Source organism: Diadema antillarum, unplaced genomic scaffold, assembly GCF_040938485.1.
Source record: "Diadema antillarum isolate AM-2024a unplaced genomic scaffold, OU_Dant_1.0 scf00000033, whole genome shotgun sequence".
NCBI lineage: Eukaryota > Metazoa > Echinodermata > Echinoidea > Diadematoida > Diadematidae > Diadema > Diadema antillarum.
In genome coordinates, this window is record NW_027270922.1 from 2,185,001 (window position 1) to 2,195,863 (window position 10,863).

Consider the following 10,863-nt stretch of genomic DNA (forward strand, 5'->3'; position numbering starts at 1 on the left):
TTTGTTTTAACATTTAAAGCCCTCTGTACAAATGTACAAATTTGTGCAGAGTATTGATTTTGCACAAATGTATTTGTCGCTGCATGGCATGCAGGATCACTGCCAGCAGGCTATTTCTCGTGGCAATGACACAGTGAACTTATCGGAAGAAAGTATCTAGACTCTGAAATTCCAACGTTGCTGCGTTAAAATGTCACCCTCTTGTACAGAGGATGCTGACATTGATAAAAATTATGAAGTTATTATTGAAGCTATGAAAGTGAGCATCATTCTGCAATGCACAATGCCAAACTTTTTGCAAAAGTCACATGATGATACCAAAGCTGGGTGAAATAGGAAACAAATAAGAAGAAGAAGAGGAAGAAGAAGAAACGTGAAGAAGAAAGAGAAGAAGAAGAAGAAGAAGAAGAAGAAAATAGGCTTTATGCTTGATGGCAACACAAACTCTTATATAGGTTTCACATCTGGGTGCCATAGGCCTATCTGCCAAATTTGTTTACACGTCACGTGCCACGCCTGCTCTTCCCTTGCAGTGTAACAAAAGGAAGCTTGTGTTTGAAAGTGTTACTGTATATTAAAGTACAAATTGTATTCCTTATAGATATAAGCATAAGTGTATATCTATCATGTATTGGTGCATTGACATCAGTGCAATAACTATATTATGGTAATATCTTGCGACTTATCACGGTAATTAGAAATCTCTCAGTAGTGCGGGTTTCTCAACGTTGGCTCAAGTAGAACAAGCAAACTCCATTCGGAAAGTTTGACACATATATCTGTACTCTTTCTCTCTACTCTGGCCATGGAAGAGCAAGCATACTCTTCATGTTTTATCACGTGACGTATTTTGTTACTTATCCAAATTACCCTCGAATATAGGCGTATCGACAGGGTCTCTATGGCCCAAAATACGTCTGGATCTTGATGGGGTGGTACCACGCCAACTGGTGGGGCGTCGAGACAGAGCAATTCCTGGAGAACGGGGAGAACTTCTGCACCGTGGCGCAGGTGGACGAAGCGGTGGAGGGGTACCTCAGTATGAGAGGATTCGAGATCCAGGAAGACTTGTCCAAGATCAACTTTAACGGAATCGTGAGTCCGACACACCAGTATTTATAAAGGAAGAGTGTTGAGGAATTTGTTTGTTAAAAAAACTGGGAGGCTATGATTCCAATAAACGTTCTCTATAAGCTTTCATTACAGACGTCCGGCATGAAATTATTTAGTAACAACTACATATCTTACTACTCTACTTTTTGTCGGCCTTATAACATTTCTATTTTTTTTTTTGGGGGGGGGGATGAAAAAACTATTAGACTGTATTTAAACATCTCGTTTAATCTCATTAATCATCCGCAATTTCATCGGAAATAACTTTTCATAAAAACCAGCGACAACAATATCACTATAAGATTGTGTAGTGACACTTGCGCTAAGTTTTCCATATTTTGTTTCACTGTCAACCTGAAATGGTCTCAAGTTCTGATTCAGAGCAAGGGACTAGCCTTGAAGTGACGTTTGAAGTGACATTATTACGCGATCCATCTACCTTATCGGCAGCGCAGTTTTCCGCGGTAGTGACGACGATAAAAGCTGCACTGGTCACGGGTTTCCTCATTATATAAAAACTGGATAGCCTTCTTCTTGTTCACTCTTCAATTGTCTGATATGAGATGACACACTATGGCGGGAGAATGGAACACAAAGAACAAGCAGCCAACTTACGTCATATCATCTCATATGAGAATAGATCGGGTGAAATGCTACAGTACGGAGCTGGGTGGATTAGGTTAAGACTGTGCAAGTCAACTCAAAGTCCACAGAAATTGAATGAGTGAACAATGTTGTTGACTGTGTAAACTAAATGTTATTTCAAAAGTGCGCTGCACATTGTATTTTGCTTTCTTTATTTTCTTCTATGGCGAATCGCGACTTCCGTAAATCATTCACTCACGTTTCTCTTGTAGTACCCCGATTCTGATCGTCTGGAGTTTTTCAGCCATCTTCAGCGTGAGCTCCTTATCACCGGTGCGTGTGATTCCTATGGATACGACCAGGTCAGCAGATCGATGTATTAGCTGAACATAATTAGCTGCACGTGTACTAACTGAACATGATCCCATTTTACATGAACGAATTGTATAGCTCTGCTTTGTATCTATAACAATTTTGCTACGAATGGGGCGACAGGATTTAAAACCATTTTAAGAGTCTCCATTCTTCTTGGGGTTCTTGATATGTGTGTATACAGGTTTCCGTTTTTAGATATTATGCCACCAAGAACTATTCTAAATTTCCTTTACTTAGTATATATTTGACTTTAACTCACACCTCACTTGTTCAGTCTCATCATGTGTTTGAAAGATGAAGAAGTTTCATTCTCAACCTACCCAGAGACAGATAATTGGCAGGACCGTTTGTGCCATTAAAAGAAACAGACAATTCATCGTGACATGGGGAATCGTTACGGACCTGCTGCACCAATAGCACCACCGAACAGATAAAATAGGTTACAAATCTCTGAATATACCACATCATGACCGGTAACGGATTTGAGATTGTCTTGTCCAATCCCCATATTTCCTCCCGAGTCGTTTGAAAGGGTGAAATTTGCGATGTAATCATCACTTCCCTATTGAAACGATCACATGATGACTTGTAACAACAAATCTTCCTTCCATGAACCCGCTTTCCTACATGAAGGCAGCAATCATTTTAAAGGCTTCAAAGACTATAAAAATGGTCGATAAACATGTACTGCCACAATATTATGCGAATACCCTCTAATGATCGCATCACGAAACTGTCAAAATAACGTCGTTCTTACCCCATTGCCATCCTACTCTCGCAAAGCTGCATGTTATTGTCGTCTTCTCTTTCGTTCCTGATCATGTTCCAGATCATGACTATAGCTCTGGCGTTGAATGCGTCGGCCAGCGTGATCGAGGCTCGCTACCCCGGCCTCTCTCTCGGCAGCTTCACGTACGACAGCATCCAGCTAGCCGACATATTCCTGGAGGAGGCCAAGAAGATACAGTTTGTAGGTTTGACGGTGAGTCCGATTCCCGGGGGCGATCTTTAGCAGAAGGGGACAATATGGCCGTGGAGGCGACATTCTAACACTTCTTTAAAGTATGGTGTTCCCTGTTGTTTTTCCGTAAATCAGCGAATCAACCAATCAGCGTCAACTTTGATATCACTTCAACTTGTATATACCACGATATCTTTGAAACAATCAACACTTTACCTCCAGACGGTTCATATTATCCTTACTTATTTTCCAATGTTTATTTGTGTGTGTGTGCGTGTGTGTGTGTGTGTGTGTGTGTGGTTTAGAAGTCAGAAAGAAACGTAGGCCCATACGTATCTTGGCGTCACCTATATATTTTGACTATACTTTGATAGCTGTTGACCTTTCTACTTTTTTAAGGGACCTGTTGCGTTTGACAGCATTGGAAGTCGGGAGAGCAACGCCGTAATTCAACAATTACAAGGTAAAGAATTCAAAGTGAAGTACCTAGAATATGTCCTGAAAAAGGAAGAGAATAATCAATTAATTTTAAAAACGTCTTAAACACACTCAATGCGATGCTAGGTTGATCCTTATTTCGGTTTTGATAGAACTGAGTAGATTACATTATTATTTTGTCTGGAAAACTGTCGTAGGTTCTGGGCTCCTGAAATTTGAAAGTAGTGAAAGAAATTTGACAAACAACCAAAAAGAGCATAGTATATAAGGCAAAAAGTGAAATGATATGTGAAACAAGCATTTTCATAAGTTTGAGGCAGTGATGACCCTAAGAGTATTAAAAAAACCCCGTTTAATATCAGAAGGATTCGTTACGAGGACTAACAAATAAAAAATAACTGAAGAATTTTCTTTAGAAAATGCCTTTGTAGTCATTGATAATACATCGTCTATCATAGTTTCAGCAAACGTCAATGACAATTAATGTGATCAGTCTCATCGTGTCCGGATATTTCTAAGAAAGTCGCTAGGCAAAACGTCACAAAGGAATTGCGACTCGGGCCAAATTTCACTTTGAAGAGGGCCTTTAATATGATGAGAATTGACGTAATTTTATTTTCTTTGTATTCCTACAGGCGGTAACGTGGAACAGGTAATGGTGTTCGACAGGACTACAGACACATTTCGAATGAAACTCGAATTCCAGTGGGGAGGTACGGAAATATTATGTGCTCATCCTTTCACGACCTTTTCTGTTGTTCGTTTCATAGCGATATCGCATGTCCAGGGCTTTAATGTACTCTTAAGTGCATCAATGTTTTCAACAAATGATGGCTTATTCGTTAATTTCCATTATGTGAGATATATACGTGGCGCTTTAAACTTTAACATCAGTATTTCTCAGAATATTTAGATAAGAATTCAGGGATTTCAGTTGCATGTACTTTTCGTTGTGGGTTTTTGTTTGTCATCCACGCATTAGATGCACTTTTAGGCATGTGATAGGCCTGTTGTGTTTGGCTCACCTCGTTTCTTCTGAAATTGGTGTATCTTGAACTGAACATATCTTGCATGTTTTCATATTAATATTATGGTTGATAAAGGCGGGAAACATCTTTCCAATCTTTCCAATTATTTGTACGGTAGCAACGATTCACAGACGATAAATGAATCATCCATGTAATCTAACTTGTGTCTAATTTTCTGCTTCCTTTTCAGTAAGAAGTCGGTAATATTTTACGCGTAAGTTCTGGTTGTTTTGTGAATAGGTTAAGCAAAAACATGAAATCGAAATGAAAGGTATGTAAAAAATAAATCCTACCAAACAGGTACAATCACACCTGTGGACGGCCCTACTGAGAGGACGGTTGGCATTGTGATTGATGACGTCAATCGAGTTATCATCTTCACCGCTGCCTCGCTTGGTATCGTCCTTGCCTGCATATTCCTGGCCATCAACATTGTCAACAGAAAAAGAAGGTAAATATCGTTCACCTGTCACGAGTTGATATATTATGACGCTGCCTTCTGATATCGTTTAGTCGTTGAAGATCTCTGATGTAAAGCGTAAGGTGCCCAAAATGAATGTACAAAAGAGCAAATGACTTTAGGGAAACATGATGTTAAACAGTTCCTTTACCACTGAAGGAGCCATAGAGTACGACAATCAAAAAAAGAAAAGAAAAGAAAAAAGAAGAAGAATATATTGCCAAAGGAAAAAAAAAGACAATACAAAATATTCATGACATAAATTCCGAGTTCTGAAATAAAGTGTCAAGTTTCAGCGTTGTCATAACTTCATAAAATGAAATTAAAGGGCCACAATTTAAAATGCTTTCATTTATTTTGGAGTATATAATCATCTCTGAAATGAACACATGATTATTCAGTTAGTACCATTACTATTATAAAAAAAGAGTATACGCATATGACAAGCAGTATTCTTTTTTATTATAACGAATCTGAATCGATGCAAACACAAACTCATCAAATCAGTTTAAATGGAGTGGATCAATTAGCCATGATAAAAAAATCATGGGCTTACACATTCGAGTATGTACGCCCATGATTTTTTATCATGGCTACTACTAAACATTGATCAATGCAGCGCTTATTTACGTCGATGTAGGGCAATTTGTCAATCAGTTCAGTTGCAATCTTTAATTTTACTTTATTTTTTTTTTCTCATCACCTCTCTAGAGCATTGAAGATATCGAGTCCTATGTTAAACAACGTGATTGCTGTCGGAGGCATCCTACTTTACTGCTCCACTTTCCTCCTGAGTATCCTATTTGAGATTCAGGATGACGGGAACTCAATTCTCACCAACTTAAAATGTCAGGTATACTTAAAACCAATGCAGCAAACTTGACTCGGAGTTTCACTCTTGGTTGGCGCCCTGAAACTATTTCCTTGCGTATCAGTAACATGGTGAAAAGGCGAAATACTTCATGGTATGAACAGATTAAGAAATGTAATATGAATACATATAGATAGATGAAATGACAAATCCCAAGTATTTTAATTGGTGTGAAACTCATCCGTGGGACACAACATATATCCGTATGTTTATTCGTATCATTTTTGTTGTGTCGGCATAATATCATTGAATTGTATATTTCGTTTCTTGATTTCATTGTACTTGTATAAAAGAGGAATATGAAAACCAATCCATTTTGTATCAAAAATCATTTTAGTTTCTCGTCAATCTGTCCCCTGATATCATACTAATAGTTTCATTTTTGAGCAAACGCAAAATAAAGCCAAATGAGGTAATGATATCAATACCATGCTGAGGTTATAGCTAAATATCATCTACGTTATTTGGTATTTCCTAAATCAGAGCGCACTTGTGGTCGCCTGCGTTGGACTTTCCATGTCTTTTGGCGCCCTTTTTATGAAGACATACCGCATTCACCAGATCTATACAAGCGCCATGAAAGTCAGGAAAGTGCTGGTAAGACTTGGTGAAAGTGTTTCTTTAATTTGTAAATTACCAGAGCAATGTTTTTAAGTCTATGTGAAATTGTTTTTGTCCTTGTCGTATTGACATGCATAAATGTGATCATTATCGTATTCCAAATGACGTTCATTGTGCTTGTACGTATAGGTAAGTTATAGTAAACTACTTGACGGTTGCATACTATTCTTAGTCAGTGGTAAAGGCAGGATTAGAGTGTAAGGTTAGGGTTGGGTTAGATGCTAAGTCAGTTTCTTGAAAGCCAGTGAAGCTCTTCGTATTTTCTAGTCTACAACAACTTCAAATGAATTGATGCGAAGGTTAATTCGAGATTTGCTGCGAATATTGTAAATTCATGTTACATTCTATAGTCTTGGCGGAATAAATGATTAGCAACCTTTTCCGACAACAGTCAATGGATAATGGACTCACTTGTATGTCTTGTGAAATTTCCTTTTTCAGAAAGGACTGACCGATAGCCGTCTCCTCTTCGCCATCTCATGCTTCGTGGTCATTGACCTCGCTTTCTTCGCATTCTGGATGAGTTACGATCCAATGAAGATACAGACGACCACGTATACACCCAAAGTAAGGAGAAGTCAATATTTGTATAAATTGTATAATTTATTCATTTCTTATTAATTACGCTTCTGTTTAAATTGTTTGATAATTTCTAAAGGTGACCTATAAAAGTGGGACCAAACACATCAAAACCGACATGGATGACGACCTATACTCCCCTATTCAGATGAATTGCTTTCTCTTTGATATATGAAACAGTTTCCAAGTGAATTTCACGCACATTACCTCAATTAACTAGTGATTTTTTTCTCTTGTTTTTTTTTAAACCAACTTGCGCGAAGTTTGACGAAACCCAGCCAGAAAAAGAAATCTCCCTGGTGCCCACCCTCAACACCTGTACATCGGTCTATATGCTTCCTTTCTTGGGCTCTCTCTGCGTCTACAAAGGCGGGCTGCTGCTTTTTGGAGTCTTTCTGGCGTGGTCGACCAGAAAAGTTCGCATCATGGAACTCAATGACAGTAAGTACTCATTTTGATCCCTCGGCGGTATAAAAGTAGGATGCCTACCCTGTCTTCCTCCTGTATGATTTTCCCCTTGGTTGTGTCTCGCTTCTCCAAGAGCTGTCGTGCAACACAAGAGCTATACAAAATCAAATTTTCGTATTGCACCGTATCTGATTATACGATTGAGAAGTTAAAACCAAACATGAAGTTCATTATTTCCTTGCATAAATGCTAGCGGCTTGTCATCTTTTACTACAATAACTTTATTGCAGTGTACTTGCTATTTATTGTAAGTCTTTTGTGGCTTATAAAAACTAATGTAAAACTGAAATTTACATTTTATAAAAATGCTAAAAACAAAGTTATACAAGGGTCGAGACAGCATAATGAACTTTTCTCATAGGAAAAAGTATGAAACAGAAAAATGTTAGTAGAAAGCCTTATAACACATTTGTGTGTAGTAGCTTTAAACTGCTCAGGAGTGTGTGACAGGAACAGTTGAAAGATCACGCCGTCCAGTCATCATTGATAGCCACACAAATTAAGAGGCAATGTTCTCCTCGAGTTTTTTTGTTTTTTGTTTTGTTTTGATTTTGTTTCTTAGTCCTGACCTAAAATTAACTACAATGTCACATTTCCCAACATTCCTCAGGCAAGTACATCGCACTGTCTGTGTACACTGTTTGTTTGACGTGCGTGATCGCCGTCCCATTTGCATCCATCTACTACAGCCAGGGAGATATCAACTTCGCCTTCTTGTTCACAGGGGGCGCTGTTGTGGTCGCAGCGACCATCGTCTTGTGTCTGGTATTCGTGCCCAAGGTGAGTGGTGTATCACTCTGAATTTCCGGACCACTGATGTCAGTTATGATATTATTACGATTGTCCTCTTGGAGCCCCTTCATCTTACAAGTTTCCCATGTGGACACCATGCTAAAAGCAACGATTGGCTACCCTTTGAAGAAACTTTTGAATAAACTTTTTAAGTCAAAGCCGTTTTGTCATTCGAGTCTTCTTAGTAAGACTTTATTTCCTCTTCAGCCCTCCATACCGTCATTGTACTCACCGCTCCTTCCTCTTCTATCGAATGCACCATGGTACTGTTGCTGATATTTCATTTTCCTCATATCTTTATTGTCCCTTCTCATCTGACTAAAACATTCATTTGGAGAGTAGTATCGTTCAAGCGTTTATCTTCAGTAGGTCCATCCATTATATCAGAAAAATACGAATTTCTGAGTTGAATGAAGATTATTGTGTATTCTTTATACTGTATATATCTTTGAACCTTATACTTTCATTTCATGCTTTGTTTGTAAATGAGGAATCAATTCAATTCAATTCAATTCAATTCAATTCAATTCAATTCAATTCAATTCAATTCAATCATAGTTTATTTCCAATCATCGAAAATCAAAAAACATAGTACAAAGTATATTATACATGTGTTGAAATAATATTGTTCAATCGAATCGGATAGCGGCTGAAATGAATGTGAATCAATTTGATTAGATTGAATGGGGCTGATTTGAAGTGAATCACCCTTATGGAACAAACACATGGTCACACAGTGTGGTTTATGTGGTAATGTCCCAATTTCACATAGTAACTATTATCATGTTTTCGTTGTTTGTTTGTTTTTTGTGTTTGTGTTTGTGATGTAATGTATTTTTTGTAAGGCAGCTCACCACAAGCTTTGCTTTTTTGAGGTTCTGCCTTCCTGTACAATAATTTCATGCGTGTGATTTCCTACATGAAAAAAAGATGGAAAATAAATGTTATACAAACTTGAACTTGAACTTGAACTAACTGAAATAGGGACATTACCACATAAACCACACTGTGTGATCGTGTGTTTGTTCCATAAGGAAAGTGTCCCACATTTTTCTTTTTCCAAAACCAGCAAAGCCTTGCTCTATGTTCTCGTGATAGCATGATATGATAGTTTATTTTGATTTAGCACGGTTCGCGCTTTTATGACCGATAGTCATTCGTCTATACGTTCTCGTGCTTGGTTGAAAATAGCATTACGGCAACTCAAAGATTTTTAAGTAGGTCTACACCTAGTCATTTTCACAAGTTGCTGCTGATAAAGTTATCCCACCTTCTCCACCAACTTGTAAATGAACGCAATGGTCACTAGCTACAGTCCGTGGTTAGGGCTAAACTGCAACCAGAGTGGGTGCAATGACGTTGCGTGAAAATTTTTTTGAGGTAATGTAATTAATTAACATCATAAAGCCATCCATATTACGTATTGACAGGCCTATCGCCGTTATCATAATTATTCTTATCGCTGCTCTGCACAGCTCCTTGCTCTCAACGAACCTGTAGGAGACAGCAAACAGCGTCCCCTCACTACGTCAACATCAACAGACATGGTTTTCGATGATAAGGATGCGGTGTTGCAGCGCCTTCAAAGAACATTACAACAGGTATACCCCGAACCAATAATAATTATATTCTATTTAGTGTCCAAGTTTTATGTCTATCTTATACCAAAAAGTATGGCCTTTGCTAATGATAAACAATTCTTATATTTCACATTTTTGTGAAATTTTGAAAGTCTTGTTGAAATTCTCTTTGTGTTTAAAAGCTTTTCGTGTAGGCGAGAAAGGACAAAATGAGGAATATAACCAGGTATAAGATGTGCCAACGGTGAATTACATGAATACTAACAGATATACAAAACAATATATGTCGTAGTGAAAAAAAAAAGTTTATAGACCCCACACGAAGTGCAAAAGAACCCGGGTCTAGGGCAATTACCCCAGACCCTTCCCCTGGCCCTAATCCTAATCCTAATCCTAATCCTGAACCTAATCCTAACCCTAACCCAAACTCCTAACCCTAAACCTAACCCTAACCCTAATCTTTTCTCTAACCTTACCACTAACCAGTATTTAGCCGGGGGGTAATTGCCCTCTGGGGGTAATTGCCCGGATACGCAAAAGAACCCTTGTTAGTGGAATACGAATGAAACGAAATTAGATGTCAAATATAGCTTTTTTAAGTCAATTTGTTTATACTTCTTTTTTGTTACTAAATAGTAACAAAGTGTTTACTGTTCCGAAAATGTCATGGTACATGTGTACCTGTCTTCTTTTCTCATCCACTGCAGAAACTTCAAACACGCAAAGATTTACTAGAAGAGTTAGCACTGCTGGATCGACTTTACGCGCAGGTTGACTGAAGCAAATCGGATGTCATCACCAGTCATTATTGCGCTACAATGATTGATCAATAGCAATTCAGTTGTTTTGGCTCTGCAGTGACGTGTGTATATATAATGAGGACAAGCAGACCATTAACGTCATTTTGATTCTGAGATTCATAACAAATTCTTGTCTACGCATTAGACGTTTCTGTGCTAGTCAGTGGCTTCAGAGTTTACATCATGCAAAGG

At 38.1% G+C, this 10,863-nt stretch overlaps 1 protein-coding gene across 1 annotated transcript in view; it reads left to right on the forward strand.

Moving 5' to 3' along the window:
• Positions 1-10,650, forward strand: part of LOC139743155 (gamma-aminobutyric acid type B receptor subunit 1-like) — an 18,901-nt gene extending 8,251 nt beyond the window's left edge. The window contains exons 6-18 of the mRNA XM_071653668.1: positions 883-1,095; positions 1,971-2,060; positions 2,903-3,055; positions 3,434-3,497; positions 4,108-4,185; positions 4,801-4,951; positions 5,672-5,813; positions 6,315-6,428; positions 6,894-7,019; positions 7,295-7,472; positions 8,110-8,279; positions 9,767-9,892; positions 10,579-10,650. Coding sequence (XP_071509769.1) covers positions 883-1,095; positions 1,971-2,060; positions 2,903-3,055; positions 3,434-3,497; positions 4,108-4,185; positions 4,801-4,951; positions 5,672-5,813; positions 6,315-6,428; positions 6,894-7,019; positions 7,295-7,472; positions 8,110-8,279; positions 9,767-9,892; positions 10,579-10,650 — 1,677 coding nt within the window. The remainder of the gene's footprint in view (positions 1-882; positions 1,096-1,970; positions 2,061-2,902; positions 3,056-3,433; positions 3,498-4,107; positions 4,186-4,800; positions 4,952-5,671; positions 5,814-6,314; positions 6,429-6,893; positions 7,020-7,294; positions 7,473-8,109; positions 8,280-9,766; positions 9,893-10,578) is intronic.
• Positions 10,651-10,863: the final 213 nt, after the last annotated feature.